The 18,119-nt window shown below is 55.5% G+C and overlaps 2 protein-coding genes across 4 annotated transcripts; one reads left to right on the top strand and one right to left on the bottom strand.

Annotated features, from left to right (window-relative positions):
• The first annotated feature begins 3,610 nt into the window (after window positions 1-3,610).
• Window positions 3,611-9,045, top strand: PSMC3 (proteasome 26S subunit, ATPase 3). Its single transcript, XM_079707506.1, has 11 exons — window positions 3,611-3,684; window positions 4,313-4,438; window positions 4,880-4,984; window positions 5,093-5,155; window positions 5,422-5,559; window positions 6,001-6,144; window positions 6,255-6,403; window positions 7,290-7,386; window positions 7,612-7,757; window positions 8,629-8,710; window positions 8,857-9,045. The coding sequence occupies exons 1-11, from the start codon at window positions 3,631-3,633 to the stop codon at window positions 8,965-8,967; spliced, it is 1,215 nt and encodes a 404-aa protein (XP_079563632.1). The 5' UTR covers window positions 3,611-3,630; the 3' UTR covers window positions 8,968-9,045.
• A 2,170-nt stretch (window positions 9,046-11,215) lies between these two features.
• Window positions 11,216-17,483, bottom strand: SLC39A13 (solute carrier family 39 member 13; the record flags this gene model as incomplete). Of its 3 annotated transcripts, none has more annotated exons than XM_079708350.1 (9): window positions 11,216-12,459; window positions 12,553-12,652; window positions 12,824-12,956; window positions 13,283-13,333; window positions 14,116-14,205; window positions 14,317-14,421; window positions 14,807-14,982; window positions 15,244-15,345; window positions 17,183-17,483. In XM_079708350.1, 9 exons carry the CDS (start codon window positions 17,481-17,483, stop codon window positions 12,384-12,386), a joined length of 1,134 nt encoding a protein of 377 aa, XP_079564476.1. In that variant the 3' UTR covers window positions 11,216-12,383. The 3 variants fall into 3 exon arrangements, with proteins under 3 accessions (XP_079564476.1, XP_079564478.1, XP_079564477.1); XM_079708352.1 differs by having other exon boundaries at window positions 14,807-14,925; window positions 15,232-15,345; XM_079708351.1 differs by having other exon boundaries at window positions 12,553-12,673; window positions 14,807-14,925; window positions 15,232-15,345.
• Between the last annotated feature and the right edge of the window lie 636 nt (window positions 17,484-18,119).

Here is an 18,119-nt window from a genome sequence, read left to right on the forward strand (position 1 = left end):
TCTAGCGCCCAGATATTGGCTTCTAAATACCATGTTCCACTAATAGAACCAAGACTCTTTGGAGAAATGGCTGATTCTAGGCCTGGACCAGGGAAAGTACAAGATGAACCTGGAATATCTTATGTCAGAAAGCAAAGAAAGCTGAAAGAATGATGAAGATAACCCAAAAGGACACAGGAGCAAGAATGAATGGGCTCCCACTGGCCCATTAATAATGACTGTCTTAATCAGCTCAGGCTGCCATAACACAATACCATACACTGGGTGGCTAAAACAATTGAAATTTATTTTCTCACAGTTTTGGAGAATGAAAGTACAAGATCAAGGTACCAGCAGGGGTGGTTCCTGGTGAGGCCCTCTTCCTGGCTTGCAGACAGCCACTTTCTCACTGTGTCCTCACATGGCGTTTTCTCTGTGCTTATGTATAGAGAGGGAGAGAGCAAGATCTTCCTCTCGTCCTCTTCTTATAAGGTCACTAATCCCATCATGAGGTCCCCACCCTCATGACCTAATTGAACCCTAATTACCTCCCAAAGGTCCCATCTCCAAATACCTTACATTGAGGTTTAGACCTTCAGCATATGAATTTGGAGGTGGGGATACAAACATTCAGTCCATAGCAATGATTTATTGGATAAAACAAGAATCCATACTGATGTAAATAAATAAATGAATAAATTAAAAATTTGATGAATAAGAATGGGATATTTACATAGTTCCAAAGTACTTCCCCACAAAATACTTATTAATTTCAAGGGGAAAACAATTAACCTCACGGTGGAGAAGGTTTGCAGATACGAGATTAATCAAGTGAGAAAGGTTAACATCTCCAGTAATGGGACAAAATGAAATCAACTGCTACCTGAATGAATGGAGTGAGAAACTCAGTATCTCTTTTGTGATATTCCTGCAAAGATGAATCAGCTGAATGTAAAATCATGAGGAAACACCAGATAAACACAAATTTAGAAATATTCTACAGAATAACTGTAATCTTCAAAAGTGTCAAGGTCATGAAGCCAAGGAAAGACTGAGAAACAACTCCAGACTGAAAGAAACGAAAGAGCTACAACTAAATACAATGCCTAATTCTGGTCTTGATTCTGGACTGGATCCAAGTCCGGAACCAGTATGTCCTTTAATGCTGTGAAGGACATTATTGGGACAATTGGTGGAATTTGAATGCAGTCTGAGGATTAAATGGTAGAAACAAATCAAGGTTAACTTCCTGATATTGAAGGTTGTATTGTGCTTAAGTATGAACATGTCCTTGATTGTAGGAAATTCCCACCAAAGTATTTGAGGTGATGTGGTATCCCGTCAGCAATTTTCCCTCAAATGATGCAAGAAAAAAAATTATTTGCAACTTTTCTTTAGGTTTGAGATTATTTTCAAACTAAAAATATATAATTAAAAAAAAAAAGAGCAGCACAGGGTAAGGGGTTGAGGAGCGTGGGGACAGGAAGGACCCAGCAGGGCAGGCTGCACCATTAAAAGGCTGTGAGTGTGGGTCTGGACGAGAAGGAGGTATTTGAGCAAAGACTTGAAGGAGCAAAGGTAAGGGAGTGAAGCAAGAAAATATCCTGGAAAGAACATTCCAGGAGAATGGAACAGAGTCCAAGATAGGAGCTGGCCTGGCCTGGTCACGGAGCAGCAAGGAGCCCTGAAACTGTGAGCAGGGAAGAAAGGAGTGGGAGTCGAGGTCCTGGAGAAAATCGTGGGAAAGCAAAGACCTGCAGGGCCCTGGGCCTTTGTAGGGACCTGGGGCCGTTGTAGGGACTTTGGCTTTTACTCTGAGTCTCACAGCTGCTGCAGGGTTTTGAGCAGAGGAGTGACATGATCTGATGAGGCTTTAAAATAATTCCTTTGGTTGCTGTGTTGAGAACAGACTACACAAGACAACTGGCCTGGATGCTTCAAAAATGTTGATGTCATAAAAGACCAAAAAAGGTTGGGGGACTGTTCCAGACTAAAGGAGGCTAAAGAGACCTGACAACTGAATGCAGTGTATGATCCTTGACTTGATACAGGATTTTTTTTTAAAGGCTGTAAGGGATGTTTTGGAGATGACTGGAGAAATTTTCATATGGATTATATATTAGATATTACTGCATCAATATTAAATTCTTTAGGTATGACAATATATTATGCTATAATGTGTTGTAGTTACATATTAGAAGGTCTTTACTCTTAGGAGACACAAGCTGAAATATTAGAGGTGAAGTGTCATGGTGTCTTCAACTTACTTTGAAATGGTCCAGAAAAACACACATACACAAACAGAGCAAAAGCAAATGCAAAATGTCATCAATTAGTGAATCTAGGTGAAAGATGTACAGGTACTCATTGTCTATTCTTTCAACTTTTTAATATATTTAACACTTTTCACAATAACAGACTCTAAGAAGTATATTCATCAGGGTTCTCTGGAGGAACAGATCCAATAGGAGTCATATATAATATATATAAAGAGATTTATTATAAGGAATTGGCTCACACAATTATGGAGTTGGGAAATCTCCATGGTCTGTAGGGTAAATTGGCAAACTGGAAACCCAGGAATGCTGATGGTTTAGTTCCAGTCTGAATCAGAAGGGCTGAGAGCCAGTAGAGCTGATGGTGTAAATTCTAGTCTGAAAGCTAGCAGACACAAGACCCTATAAGAGATGATATTTCAGTTCAAGTTCCAAGCCTGGAAAAGACCCATGTCCCAGCTCAAGGCCATCAGGCAGGAGGAGGTCCCTCTATCTAGGGGGATGGTCAGGTTTTTCTTCTATTCAGGCCTTCAACTGATTGGACGAGGCCCATCCACTTTAGGGAATCCCCTAATTCCTAACTGGGCCAGATTTTGAGGTTGAAAACCCCCTTCAAAAGCACCCTTTCAGTTACCCGCCAGATTAGGACTACATTTCCCAAGGGCCCTGCGGGGTGCTCTCGTCTTTTCTCCCTCCCCTTTCCATTTGTTACCCAGGCCCCGCCCCGCTGCTCGTGCCAGCCAATAGCGAATTCGCCTCTCGCGCCGGCATCAACAGGACGGGGGCGGGAACGTTTCAGGAGCCGTGGGGGCGGGTCCTGTGGCCTCGGCTTCATCTTTTAAGTCGGAGAAGCAGTTTCGCTGTGGCAACTGGCCCAAGCTAATTCCGTCAAGAGTCGGACTTGGAGAAGGAGTCTGGCACTAATCAAGAGCAGGCGTGAGTAGAGATAATATTAACCTTTCTCCCCGGCTAATGCCCAGTCTGATCTTCGGCCTTCTCCTGCAGGGGGTGAATCTGCTGCCGAAACTCGAGAGTCCAGTGACTCGGCAGGAGAAGATGGCGACCGTGTGGGATGAGGCTGAGGTGCGCGCCGGGAGAGCTGGGGGCCCTGGAGCCGGGGCCAGTGGAGAGACGCACGTGGCGGAAGCGGAGGCGGTGGCTGGGGGGGGATTCAAGGTCTAGCCCGGTCCCGGGGTTGGGACCGCTTGGGATGTGGGCAGGCGTCCCGACTCCTCCATTCTGGTTTTATGGGCGGGGAGTGGGCTAACTGAGGCTGTGAGTGGGCTTACTCACAGTCCTGAGTTAACTAACCTGACTTTAAGAAAGAAAATTTTGTTTTTCACAGCAAGATGGAATCGGGGAGGAGGTACTCAAGATGTCCACAGAAGAGATCATCCAGCGCACACGGCTGCTGGACAGTGAAATTAAGGTGGGCGCACAGCCCCTATGTCAGGCAGTGAAGCCCTTACACAGCAGGCCCTGGTGATCCACCTGCCTCGCTCACGTCGTTCTCGGCCTCCCTAGGCGAGGCGTGGGGACCGCGGTTTCCTTCTCGGACCAGGAAAAAAGAAAACTAAGCTTTAAACGGGACCAGAGGAGGGACAGGGTGATGGGAAACCAGGCCTGAGAGAAGGAATCATCAGACTGCCTTTCCCAGCAAGGTCTTTAAGTATTCCTCTCAAGAATCCTTTTAGGAAATCCCCATTTTACAGATGAGGAAACTGAGGCTCAGAGAGTTTTTGTTTGTTTGTTTTACTGTGGTGAAGTACGCAGCCTGTAACAAAAGGCAGAACCTAAAATCTGTGTTTGCGTGACTCAAAGTCTTGCTCTTTTCCCTTTAGTACAACTAATACTTCACCAGGAGGTTTCCACACTGGCCTCCTCTTCTGACCTCTGCTGGTTGTGGACACAGGCGCTGAGCATTCAGAGAGCCTTAGAGCTGAGTGAAGGAGGGCAGGAGGGTCCCCCAGGCAGCCTGGATAAGGCTCACCAATTACAAGGCCCTAGGATAAGCTGAGCTATAGCTGAATATTTGCCTCCAATCACCCTCATCCCAGATCATGAAGAGCGAAGTGTTGCGAGTCACCCACGAACTCCAAGCCATGAAGGACAAAATCAAAGAGAACAGTGAGAAAATCAAAGTGAACAAGACTCTGCCGTACCTGGTCTCCAACGTCATCGAGGTGTGTGTGTATGTGGAGGGGAAGAGAGGGGTCAGTGGGGCTTGGGACAGCCTGCGATGGGCCCACTGGGGAAAGAGTGGATGGGTGTTTTGAGGCCTAAATTGCATGTAAGAGCTAAACCTCCTAGGGTTTCCTCTCCAGTGTGCATTTCCAGGGAGATATATAGGGCCTGAAAAAGCCTTGGAAGGCTCGCATGTTTCCTTTTCTACTGGTTATTTTTTCCTGGGGGTAGATGAGCTCTGCAGAGAAGCAACACCTGAGCAGAGATCTTACTAATCTGGTTTATTAACCACACCTTTGCTGGGCTCAGGGCTAGTCTGAGGACTGAGGTAGGGATGGCCAGCCCTGCCAGTGTTGAGATTTTCTCAGCCTCAGAAGCACTGGGCTCTGGAGAGTTCAAGGAACTGAGCTGGGCTTGATCTGAGCTTTTTCCTTTCCCAGCTTCTAGATGTTGATCCCAACGATCAAGAGGAAGATGGTGCCAATATTGACCTGGATTCCCAGAGGAAGGGCAAGTGTGCAGTGATCAAAACCTCTACACGACAGGTGAGGCTGGCCCAGCCATAGGAGAACTGAGGAGGGTGAGGGGTGGATGTGGGACAGGGAGCCTTACTAAGGCAGTAATTGAGGCTGCACCTGGAATCTCTCCTACAGACATACTTCCTGCCTGTGATTGGGTTGGTGGATGCTGAAAAGCTGAAGCCAGGAGACTTGGTGGTGAGTGGTGTCCCTGAGCCCAGGCAGGGCTTTTCCAGCGAGGTTTCTCCCACTGATTAGCTGAGCCCCTGCCCCAGGCCCAGGTCATTGTTGGTCCTGAATGTCTGCAGAGCAGCCTGCAGAGTCTGAGAGCATGTCTGCTGCTCTTTGATTCTTGTGTTGCCCACTCTCATATCTTTCCTTTCATTCTGTAGACACCTGTCACCCAGCCACTCAGGTAGGCCTTGAGCTGAGACAAATCTGAAGTCTTTGTGCTGTGTCCCCAGGGTGTGAACAAAGACTCCTATCTGATCCTGGAGACCCTGCCCACAGAGTACGACTCGCGGGTGAAGGCCATGGAGGTGGACGAGAGGCCCACAGAGCAATACAGTGACATCGGGGGCCTGGATAAGCAGATTCAGGAGGTGAAGGAGGCATGGCAGCCTGACCAGCCTTTTGTATTTCTCTACTTCAGTGACCAGAGCACTTTCCCCCAGTTTGCCTCTTACCCTCATAGCATCCTAGGGAGGCAAGGAGGAGACCATGTAACAGTTGAGGAGACTGAGATCTCCTCAACTGAATGACTTGCCCAGGATCACAGAAGGTTAGGGCCAGAGCCAGGACTGGAACTCAGGCTCCTTTTTCTTGGCCCCGTGTCTTTTCTGCCATATCCATCTGTTCCTGGGGAGTCCATAGCCAGCCTTGGTGGGAGCGAGCATTCTGTGTCCTCTGGATGTGGGGGAAGGAGAGGGCAGTGTCTCTGTACTGAAGTAGGAGGGTTACAGATCGGGGTTGAAGCTATTCAGGGTTGGGCTGTAGGAGCCCACAGGGCTTCACTGTCCTCACCCCGGACTTCTTTCCGGCAGCTGGTGGAGGCCATCGTCCTGCCAATGAACCACAAGGAGAAGTTTGAGAACTTAGGGATCCAGCCTCCAAAGGGGGTGCTAATGTACGGGCCCCCAGGTACGGGGAAGACCCTGCTGGCCCGGGCCTGTGCTGCACAGACCAAGGTGAGTGCTTCGGGAGGGATGAGGAAGCTAAAGCTCTGCCAGTGGGCTGAGGTCGAAGGGGCTTCTCATCGTGCCTTTGGCCTGATATGTCAACCCCACCCCCGCCCCAGGCCACCTTCCTGAAGCTGGCTGGCCCCCAGCTGGTGCAGATGTTCATTGGGGATGGTGCCAAGCTAGTCCGGGATGCCTTTGCTCTGGCCAAGGAGAAAGCTCCATCCATCATCTTCATTGATGAGCTGGATGCCATCGGCACCAAGCGGTAAGGGGGTGCTGAGTGCCACCAAGGGGATTGTTCTCAATTCCAGCTCTCCCACCCTGTTCCCGACTCCCCCTGGGATGGTGGAAGCTCTGTTCTTGTGGTTGTACTTCTTAAATTCTCTTCTAAGTAGCCTCCCTGCTTCGTTTCTTTTCCCCTGACCATCCTTTCTCCTCACAGCTGCCAGCATGTTCCTTTCAAAACTTCACTCAGCTGCACCCACAGTCCCTCACGCAAACAGATCCTGCTTTCCCTTCCTGGGCCTCCCCATTGCTTCTTGGGATAAATGCTGGGCTTGCCGTGGCCTGCAAGGCCCCTGTGTGGCTGCCCCTGCTCCCCTCCAGCTTCATCCTGTCCCTGCCTTCCCCTTCCCCTTCCCTCTGGACTCCCTCCACAGTGTCCCCTCAGTTTGCAGGCCCAGTCTGGTGGGAGAGATTTTGCATCTGCTGTTTCCTCTCTGGAATGTGCTTTTCTTTTTCCCCTGTTCTCCATTGGCTGGTTGCCCAGCCGATGTGTTTTCAGCCTTCAGATCTCAGCCTGAGGGGACACTTCCTCAGAGACGCTTGCCTGGGCTCCCTGTTATGTGCCAAGCCTGGGCCAGATCTCTGTATTTCTAAGTTTTAGCTCAGATATGATGACACGTCCATCAGGGGCATAGGCCAGGCAGTGGGTTTTGCTCACTGTTTTATCTTAAACCCAGCACCTGATCCCAGGAGCTTCTCCAGTCCCTGACACCATTTCTGTGCTGGTCCCTGGGCTGGGGGCCCCAGGTTGAGTGCGACTTTGCCCTGCCCTGGATGGGTTGGGTTGGGCTTCTGGTGGTGGAGGAGAGGAGGGCTCTCCCTGAGCTGTGTCCTCACTCGTGTGTCGTGCCTCCTGTGTGCCCCAGCTTTGACAGTGAGAAGGCCGGGGACCGGGAGGTGCAGAGGACGATGCTGGAGCTTCTGAACCAGCTGGACGGGTTCCAGCCGAACACCCAAGTGAAGGTGAGTATTGTCACTTCACAGGTGAAGAACGTGGGGCTTAGAGTTCAGGGGATCTTCTCTGTCATCTAGCTGATGGAGCTAGAATTAGAATTGGGGTCGGTCTTGAATATTCCCTGCCGTTTCATGTGGACCCTGAGCTACCTCTTTGCCCGTCGTGGCTATGACTGTTGCCTGTCTGTGAACGCTTCCTTCTCAACTCAAGTTTCCGCTTCTCCTGTTGCTCAGGTAATTGCAGCCACTAACAGGGTGGACATCCTGGACCCTGCCCTGCTCCGCTCAGGCCGCCTGGACCGCAAGATCGAGTTCCCGATGCCCAACGAGGAGGCCCGGGCCAGAATCATGCAGATCCACTCCCGAAAGATGAATGTCAGGTGGGCAAAGACACAAGCAAGGCGCTGAGACCTAAAGGGGCAGCAGCAGAGCTGTCTCTGGCCTCTTTGTACTGACCTTCCCCAGGCCTAGGTTCTCCCCCTCTCCATGTCCCTTTCACAGCGAGCGCTGTTCCACACGCTGGCCTCCATTTCTCCCCAGGTGCCCGACAGAGTCGTGCCGGGGCCCAGGCCCCGACTGCAGGTGCTGTGCCCCTTAGGGCCCACCTGCACACACACACCCACAGCCCTCCCCCATGGTCAGAAGGTGTGCAGGCTGGAGGCCCTGTTTCCTGGCCACCCCTGCCCCAGCAGATGAACGCAGCCCAGCATGGCCCAGGGCAATCCTGCCAGGGGCCAGGTGGACCTGGGTTCAGATCTGTGTGACCATCAGCAGGTGGCGTGACCTCTCTAAGCCTCTGTTTTCTCATCTGGGACTTGGGGATAAGGGCTCCGACCTCACGGGGTTGCGGCAATGTCAAGTGCAGTACTTGGCGCATGAGATGAGTAACTGGCAGCAGCAGTGCTGTGCTGATGCAGGGCCCGTGCTGCTTGGGAGGCAGAGGGATGGCTCTTTTGTCTCCACAACCTCCTGTTCCCCTGCCTCAGGCTGAATTCCCGAGTCTCAGGTGCAGACTTCCAGAATGCTAGCGCTCAGGAGACACTAGGAGTAACTTGGTCTAATCTGCTTTGACCTACCTCCGTTCCTCTCCCCCTCTTGTGTGGAGGAGAGAACAAGGCACAGTGGGGAAGGGAGTCGCCCGTGACGGCGGCGAGTTGACCTCGCTGCTTGACGGAGGCACGTGGGAGGACGTGGGCTCCCCCGCCCACTCCCGTCAGTGGCTGAGCCCTGTGATACCTCCCCACCTCCCAGCCCTGACGTGAACTACGAGGAGCTGGCCCGCTGTACAGACGACTTCAACGGGGCCCAGTGCAAGGCCGTGTGTGTGGAGGCGGTGAGTAGTGGGCCGAGCGGCTGGGTGCTTCATGCCTCCTCCCCTGGACAGGCTGCTAAGGGGAAGAGGCTGAGAAGGTGGAGGCCTCTGGGAGCCGGGCTGGGGGTCTGGGGAGGCACCCTAGAGCCTGTCTGTCCTGGGTGCAGGGCATGATCGCGCTGCGCAGGGGCGCCACAGAGCTCACCCACGAGGACTACATGGAGGGCATCCTGGAGGTACAGGCCAAGAAGAAAGCCAACCTGCAGTACTACGCCTAAGGGGTCGCCTGCCACACCTGTTCTCTGGCCTCTTGCTGGTTAAAATTCGTAATAAAGGATGGTTTCAGGTTCCCGCCACCACCTGTCTGGCTCGCCTTCCCTGGGCTCTGGGTAGAGGAGTGGGGGCAGATGCAGGAGGCCCCTTCCCCAGGTGCTGCTACCCGAGACAGCCGAGGGCCTCAAATGCCTTGTCGGGGTGAGGCCTTGGAGGGGTGGGCGCGTGCCACAGCTGTTCCCGGGGGTCTTCTGCCTCCCCCATCATGTCCCTCCAGACCTCTCTCTCCACACTCCCTGACCTGCCTCTCTGAGCTTTTGAGGCCCGTGGTGCTGCAGCTCTAGTATGAGGGGCCTGAAGGGAAGCCAAACTAGTTTTTCCCTTCTTTTTTGAATTTTGGTGCTCTGGCCCTAGGCCTCGCTTCCTTATAAAGCCCCGGCTCTGGGTCTTTGCTCCCTTGTTTCCTGGCCCCCAAGCCTCCTGTTTCTCTACACGTTCCTTTTAGCTGTTGGCCCGTTTCCTCTGGCCGAAAAATGAACGTTGAGCAAGATCTACTCTGAGAGCCCTTCTAGGCCTAAGCGTGGTCACGCTGTGTTCTCTCCCACCCCCCAGTTCTGCTGTCAGCCCCATATCCCATCAGCTTCCTTTACCATCTTGCTGGTCCTCTTCTGTCTACCAGCCTTCCAGCTCCCCGACCTGGAACCTGACCTGGTGGTTCACCGTTCACTGAGCCCTCACCCTGAGCCACGTGCTATGCAGGTCGTGTGCATGGTTTTATTGAGTTAATCACAGTAACTACCAATAGGGTGGCCCCGCTTTATAGATGCATTTCGAGCAACTGGGCCAGGATTGCACAACTCTTAGACGGCATAGCTAGGTTTCAAACCCAGGACTAAGAATAAAGCCCAGTTTATGTTGTGCTGTTTTAGCAGCTTTAACCACCCCCTGAATGGCCTTTCAAAGCAGGAGCCCTTTAGAACTCTCCATCAGCTCTCGCCCCCTGGCAGAAGCCCTTTATCCTCCTTTTCCCATCACCTCCCCTGAAGGGACATGCCCACAGTCAGAGAGCTACTGACTGCCGGCCTGTCTGGAGTTCCCCTCTCTCTAGTCCCACCGCCTCCAAGCCGCCATCCTGAGTGTCAGGGTGCACCCCCATTGCGCTCTCCTTGGTGATCCCACTGACTTCCCATCCCCCGGAGGAGCCCCAGCACAGCCTCGGAAGTGCCCTTGTTCTGGCCCTCTCCTGGGCTTAGCTGCCCCGGCTCCCGCATCTCTCACCCCGACCCCCCGCGCCCACCTGCGTGAAGCTGCAAGCACCAACCTCACCCCTGACCTTGGGGTCCTCATTTATACATGGGGCGCCACTGCCTCCTTCAGCGGGCTGAGTGCCATGACTGCACGTGCATCTGTCATCCAACACACGAGGAGCCCCAGGGCCTGCTCGGGAGGCGGGGACTGCCAGGACAGCCCTGGGTTCCTTCCTCGCTTCTGTCAGGCCTGGACCCACCAGGTCCTGGGTGTGTCACAATCAGCTGAAGCAGAGCCCTTTTTGCTGAAAACACTGAGTCAGGCACTCCCAGCTGAGGATACAGCCCATCTGGGCTTCACAGCCCCCGTATCAGCCTCCGTGACATGGCGCGGATGCGCTGTCCGCCAACAGCCTGCTGAAGTTAGGAGAGGAAGTGGGACTCCACTTCCCGCATCTGCTCTCCTAACAGCACTGGGGAAACAGCTCCCCCCGTGCCTGAGGCTGTCTTCATTCTCAGCATATTCACTGGCGGTGAGGGTATGGTTTAGAAAAAAGATCTCATTTTTTCTTTCTTTCTTTTTAATGAAAAATAACTTTCATGGAGGCCAAACCTGGAGATGACTTTGTGGATGGAGCTCCCTTCCATGGTTAAAATTACTCAGGGGGCAGGCCAGGAAAAAGCCCTTGGTTCGTAGGTCTATGAGGACACCACCCTTGGGGGTGACGCGGGCTGTAATGGCCTAGAGCCAGGCTTGTTTTATTGGCATAAAAAGCTAACAACAAAATAAACCAGGGAAACATGAAATGTATACCCTGTTCTGAGAAGCACCCCAAAAGTAACAGCTCAGAGACGAAGCAGAAGGCCCAGAAGGCGGGGATGACAGTGGAGACCAGCTGGGCGGCCTGCAGGAGCTGGGGCCCGCAGAGCAGCCAACCTGGCTGGAGCACAGGGTGGCCGGAAAAGCCCTGCTTGACCATGGGCTCTGGTATGCAGAACAGAGGCAGCCAGTTTGTGTATATTTATTTGCATCTCATCTATAGAACAGGTATTTACAGATAAAAATGGAACCACAGCAAAACTGCCGTAAAACCATTCAGACCCTCTTGATGGCTACTTCTCAAGACGCCCACGGTCAAGCAGCAGGGCTGGAGCCTGGTTGTGGAGTGGGCCAGCTGAGTACCTGGGCGTCAGCCAAGGGAAATAGCTGGGGATTATGGCTTCAGCATCCCCAGAGCACATTCCTGAGTGCTGACAATGTGGAGCCCTCGCCACCCCCGCCTAGCCCCACCCACAGTGGGACAGGAAAAGGGGCCCGAGCCGGGGGCGGGGGGGTGGGGGGGCAGCCACTGCTCACTCTCTTCCTGCCCCCAGAGTGTCTGCCTGGACCCTGTGCTGGCACGAGCATCCCTGAGCCGACTGGGAAGCCTCTGGCCCGGGGCTGCTCGCTGCCCTGTTGGCTGCTGTTTGGCAGCTGGAGGTGGCAGAGCCGCGGGCGTTGCCAGGGAGCATTCCCTGGGGGAACAGGAGCTGGGCCAGGGCAAGCAGCCACGGGGAAAAGGTCTTAGAAAGCATCTCCCGGCTCCATGCTGGGAAGGGTAGGACTGTCAGTGCTGAGTGGCGCTGGGGGCTACACGAGCACCTGCCTCTCCTTTCTTTGGCCTTGGAGCTGGTGAAGGGCGGGCCAGGACACTGGACACAGCAGAGAGGAGGCGCCCCAGCCTCGGTTCCTGGCTGCCCAGGGCTGGGTGCATGTGCAGAGAGGCCCCCAGCAGGAGACAGCTTTGGGGCTCCCGGCAGCCCTGGGCTCCTTGGGCTGCTCTCACTCCTCCTGGCATCCTGGTGGGCAGAGGCCTCTGCTTGGGACCAGTGTTCTGTTCCTCACTGCCGACTCCAGGAGGTGCAGGGTGACAGGGTGGCAAGGAGAGAAGACCACAGTGTGGCTGGAGGCAGGTGTGGGCATCGGGCCCTGGGCCCAGTACACGAGGGATCACAGTGTCGGTCCTGCACACGGTCACATGTGCACACCACACACACACTCCGTCCTCTTGTCAGGTCGGAGGACTCGCTCGCTCTCTGCCTCACACACACACACACACACACACACACACACACGGTCACAGAGTGGATCTGAGTCTCTTATTGCTGTGCAGGGGGTGGGGCGTCAGGGACAGTTACTCGACGAAGACCGAGAACAGCACCATCACCACAATGCCCGTGCAGAGCAGAAGCACTTGCTGCAGGGAGCGCCTGTGGGGAGAGGGGCAGGGGCTCAGGGGGTGGCGATGGCCGAGATGCGGGGGGCAGAGGCCCTGCGAATGGCAGTGCCAGTGGGTAGCTCACCATGGGTCATCTTCCTCCAAGAGGTCGGGCAGCACGTTCACCAGGGCGATGTAGAGAAAGCCGCCAGAGGTGAAGGGCAGGATCCAGGCCACAGTCTCCTCTGCAGCAGGAGAAGCCCTGACTGGCTGGGAGTCCAGGGGAGCCATGTGTACTACACTCCCTCCCGCAGGGTGGACCGGGGGCAGAACCTGGCCTGGACACCAGGGTCAGGGCAGCTGTGACCTTTGGCTGGGGCCCCTCTGCTGACCGCCACCACCCACCACGCCCGTACCTACTCCCTTGGGGGACTGCGTACAGATGGCGAAGCAGGCACCCAGCAGGCCCCCCAAGGCCGTTGAGAGCTGCAGCTTGGCTGCGCTCCATCGGTCAAAGCCGGCCCGGAGCAGGATGGCAAAGTCGCCCACCTGAGGGGAGGTCCAGACGATCACTCTGGGCCCCAGTGGGGCCAGATCCCCTGAGCATCGCAGGCATGGACACGCACACCGAGCCCCTTGCACCCGCCCCATAGCTGGGACCACCCCGTGCCCCAGCCCGCATCCCCTCGGCTGGGACCCCCGTCCCGAGGATGCTGGAGCACAGCTGAAACGGTGGCTGCAGCCTATAGGCTGAGCAGCTCCAGGCCTCTGTGGTCCAGCCGCCCAAGCCCACCATTGCTGGGTAGTCCCACCCCGAATCCCTGCCCCCAGCTCCACACCCACATGGCCGATCATGGGAACCCTCTGGCACTCACCTCATGGGGGATCTCATGCAGGAGGATGGCCATGGTGGTCAGGAGCCCGATCTGCAGGGAGGGGAGGGAGTCTGTGGGGTCTGTGCCGAGGGCTAGGGCACCCACTTGTCTGCTCATTCTACAAACATTTACTCTGCTCTGGGTGCCCTGGCTGGGTACCATCTGGCTGCTAGAAATATCGTAGCGAATAAAACAGACAAGGAACCTGCCCCCAAGAAGCTAACAGCCTGGAGTGGAGAGGCAAGGACTGAGTAAACAGACAAAGAACCACGTGATTCCACACCATGACAGGTGCTGTGGGGAAAGGATGGGCTGGGTGCTGTGGGACATGATGGGCCTGACTGAGATGAGGGGTCAGCAAAGGCCTCTTTGAGAAAGTGCACTTTAAGCTGAAGCCTGAAGGATGAGGAGCCAGCAGTTCAAAGAGTGGAAGAAAGAACATTCCAAGCAGAGGCAACAGTGAGTTGGAGGCTACCAGAGGGGAAAGAGGTTGGCCAGTTCAAGAGTAGGCAGACCCTGGGGCCAAAGCGCAGAGGGCAGAGGGAGGAGGTGGGGGGGAGAAGCATCTAGAAGCAGGCAGGGGCCAAGCACAGCAGCCTGGCAGAGGCCTGTGGTCCCAACAAGGAGTGTCCGCAGCAAGAACAGACCAGTCGGTGGTGGAGACAGGAGGCTGTGTCCAGGAGAGCAGCAGGGAGGCGTAGATGAGGGTGCTGTGATGGACGGGGCAAGGAGGAGACGCCTGGGACCTATTCTGGAGGCGGAGCCCACTGGTTAACGCAGGCACCACCCTTCCCACCGGACGGCCTGGGTCCCACTGCCCCAGCCCCACTCACCTTCTTGCTCACGAGGAAGCTGGCAGCCACAGCCAGCCCGTGGGTGAAGTTGTCTATGGTGTTGGCCAGCAGGTTGAGATAGCCACTGACCTGGGCGAAGGGAGAGAAAGCTGGGTTGAGCTGGGTGGGCAGGGCTGAGTTGGGCCGGCCACTCGGGGTGGGGCGGCTGCAGGAGGAGGGGGCCCTGGGCGGGCCACTCACTTTGATGTTCCGGACCACGGCGCTCAGGCCGGGCCCTGCAGCTGGCTGGGCCAGATGGTGGCCTCCACTGAGCGCGGCCGCAGCTGCAGGGTCTTTGCTGGGGGCCTAGGGCCAGGAGAAGGAGGGAGACGTGACATTAGACGCCCCCCACTCGGCCAGGGTGGACAGAAAGGGAGTGAAAGATGGAGAACAGATACAAAGGGAACACCCCTTTATCTGGCTGGACTCTGCTGCTCAATCAGCCGGGTGCCCCCGGACCCAGCAGACCCTCTGCCTCCCACACTGCTCTCACTCTTAGTCTATGACAACAAGCCACGGCAGAAGCTGATGCCCAGATCCTTCCAAACAAGCTGCCCCAGCCTCCCAGAGCTCCCAGGAAAGGGCCAAGAGACACTCTTTTCAGGGCTTGACTCAGAACTTGGGCCTCCAGGCCCTGGCACCACCACAGAGCAGAGGCTGACCTGTGTAGGCTCTGGGGTTTGGGGCTCACCTGGCTAGTCTCCTCCTTGCTGTCCAAGAACATCTTCTCCAGCGCCAGGAAGATCAGGAAGCCAGCAATGACCCACAGTCCCAGCTGCTGTTGCTGCTGCAGGCTCTGCCCCTCACCACCTGCAGGGGGCAGCACTGATACACCAGGCCAAGACAGGGCCACAGAAGCGGGGCTACCTGGGATGGGACCTAGTCCAGGGCAGTGACAGGGGCAGGGTGCCAGGACTGGCTGGTGGGGCAGTTGGGCCCCAGGAACTCCCACAGGGACCAGGGCACTGGGACCAGGACAAGTTCCCTGCCAGACGTCCAGAACCCCCTCACAGTCATTCTACAGAGCAGGCAGGGTCTAGGCCATCCCTGGGCATGGGCACCAGTTCCCACCTATCGCCTGCCACCCTCCTGCCCCCGGCCTGTGGTCTCACTCACCAGGGCTGGCACTGTACGTGTAGGCCCACGCCTCGGGCAGCAGGTGTAGAAACACATTGCCCAGGAGTCCCCCCAAGGCAAAGCTGAGCAGCTGCTTCAGGCGCCGGGCCCCAGCTACAAGGCAGAGATGTGAGACCTGGGAGCTGGGGCACCAGAGCCCCTGGCCTGACCTCTGCCTCACCCAGCTTACTGGGCTCCTAGTGTGGTCCCAACCAGACTGCAAGTCTCCGGAAGGCTGGACATGGGCTGCTGGCCTTCCTGGGTCCCCAACCCTTCAGTCCCAGCAAGGGCTGGTGCCCAGCAGGAATACACCACGACCTGCGGGCCGACTGTGGAGCCACTACTGCTTCAGGGTTAAGAGACTGGGCTTGGGAGGCTGACAGGTCCCAGCTCCCCAACCCACCAGCTGGTAACCTTGGGCAGATTACTTCTGGGACTCAACTTCATCATCTGTAAACTGGGGACAACTGTATCTATCTGACAGGGATCTTGTGTGAATTAAACCAGCGGTCCCCAACCTTTCTGGCAACAGGGACCGGTTTAGTGGAAAACGATTTTTCCACGGACGGGGGTGGTAATGCGCGCGACGGGGCGCGGCAGATGAAGCTTCGCTCGCTTGCCCACCGCTCACCTCCTGCTGTGCGGCCCGGGGGGTTGGGGACCCCTGAATTAAACAACAATACATATAGCAAGTGCTTATTAAGTGGGAATTTTTCTCTTCTCGGCCACTGTTACTCTCAGAAAAGTGGCAGAGATTTGAGGACTTGTGCAGACGTGCAATATCCAGAGTTAGAAGTGCCCTAAGGGGGCCATGTCGAAACCCTTGGTTTGATAGACAAACTGAGGCCCAGAAGGAAGAGGCAGCTTGGTGGTGGGGTGGGATCCCAGGGGGAAGCTGCTGCTTCCAGGCTGTGTGACCTTGGGCTCCTCCAAGAACTTCCCTGTGCCTGTGCTTCCCCATTTGTAAAATAGAGCTAATAATCCAAGTCCTCCCTAGGTTGACCTCTCAGGGATGCTATGAGAGGGGCTGAACTGATACACAGGCAAGACAGCAGAAGAGGGCCCTGTTCACAGCTAGGGCACCAGCCCTCAGCCCAGTGCCTGGCACAGTTGCGTTCATAACCATCGAGCCCCTGGGGGACCCTCATTTCAAAGACTCCCGGGGCCTGGTCCAGACCTACTATGTCATACTCTTGGGTGGGGGTGACAGGCACCTGCATTTTTAGCAGCTCCCCATCTGATCTTCTTTATCTTTCATTATAGCATGTCACCTATGGACACATGCACAGCCAAGGAAAAGCCTCTGCCAGGCCTGCACCCATCTCCCAGCCCCCCTCTCCAGAGGCAGGCCAGCTACCAGCCTCTCGTGTGTCCTTGGGTGAGGCCGCCCCAGGGGCTCTGGGTCTGAGCGCCCTCTTGCACTGTGAGCAGGGACTGAAGGGAGAGGCAGCACGACGCCCAGCACTGGCTCGCAAACATGGAGCCCCGTCCCTGCACCGGGGCCGTCTCCTAAGTGCTTTGCCGACGTTAGTTCATTTAATCGTCACAATAACACCTGTGAGGTAGATACTATTATTATCCTCATGTTTAAGGTTGGGAGCTTAAGGCAGAGAGAAGTTAAGGAACTTGCCCAATACCACCCAACTGGTAAGTGGCAGAGCCAAGATTTGAACCCAGGCAGCCCGGCATCCTATTTCCAGCCTTGTTTCTTGCCTCACAGTGAATGTTTGCTGACTTTCATCTTTCAGAATAAACAGATGCACAAACGAATGAACAATTGAGCACGGCGCACCCTGGCTCACTGGACCAAGGTGAGGAATTGTGCTGGGTCCCCACCCTCCACCACAGACACACTGCCACTTGGGATCAGAGACCCGGCTCTCCCAGGAAGAGCAGCAGCATGTTTCCCGCGCCATCGGCTGCCCCTTGGTGCCAGAGGAGGGTCACCCACCTTCTGAGCGCAGCATGGTCCCCATCTCCAAGGGAATGATGAGTAATGGGAAGACCCCGCTGAGCCCCACCATGAGTGAGCCCAGGAGGGAGCAGATCCACGTGTCTAGCCTCTCTCCGCTCAGCAGGGCCCCCCAGGACTCGCTTTCCTTATTGTCCAGGCGACAGGCTGCTGCCACCCCCCGGCTCCGGAAGGCCTGCTGGGAACCCCCAGCCCCTCCCAGGAGCTCCAGGGCAAGAGCAGCGAGGAAGAGGAGCCTCTGTCCCGCCATGCCACAACCAGGGCAGGGACATCCAGGCATGCCACGTGCTGAAAAACAAAGTTCACTTACGTGAGCTGCCACCCTTGGCCGCACACCTGCTTAGGAAACGTGGCATCTTAACCCTCCCCCCACTCCCAGTGGCCATGGCACCCGCCCTCCTGCTTGCCTCCCCCAGGGCCTCTGAGGATCCCAGCGATGGGTGCACAGAGCAAAAGGGCTCTGCTCCGCCACATCCCACTCCCGAGGAGCACACATTTTTTCCTTGGGAGCCAGTTCCAGGCTGTGTGTCAGCCTGTCCGCCTGAGGCTAAACTTTTCTTAATGACAGGGTGAGGCGCTGGCTGGGTTCCCCTCAGGCACCGGTAGGCCTGGCCCAGCTGGGTGTCTGGCTGCCAGGAGAGGCTTTGCTGCCAGGATGCGCCCCAGTGAGGACACCCCCAGGGATGGCGGCCAGCACAGTCTAGCTTGATGGGACAATGTTAGGAGGTGCAGGTGGGGAAACCAAGCAGCTGAGATAGGTCAAGACCATCAGGGCTTCTTCCTAGGAAATGAGTCCAATATCCCTGGGGCACGGAGACAGAGAGGAGGTGGGAAAACCAAGCAGCTGAGATAGGTCAAGACCATCAGGGCTTCTTCCTAGGAAATGAGTCCAATATCCCTGGGGCACGGAGACAGA

The sequence above is a fragment of the Hyperoodon ampullatus genome (genome assembly GCF_949752795.1).
Source record: "Hyperoodon ampullatus genome assembly, chromosome: 7".
NCBI classification, from domain to species: domain Eukaryota; kingdom Metazoa; phylum Chordata; class Mammalia; order Artiodactyla; family Ziphiidae; genus Hyperoodon; species Hyperoodon ampullatus.

What these genes read in the sequence shown, in the direction of transcription:
- PSMC3 (XM_079707506.1), top strand. Translation starts at nt 3,631, where the DNA reads ATGTCCACAGAAGAGATCATCCAGCGCACACGGCTGCTGGACAGTGAA. An exon ending in AGCCGAACACCCAAGTGAAG is followed by an intron (nt 7,387 to 7,611) that starts GTGAGTATTGTC and finishes CCTGTTGCTCAG; the next exon opens with GTAATTGCAGCCACTAACAG. An exon ending in AGGCCGTGTGTGTGGAGGCG is followed by an intron (nt 8,711 to 8,856) that starts GTGAGTAGTGGG and finishes TCCTGGGTGCAG; the next exon opens with GGCATGATCGCGCTGCGCAG.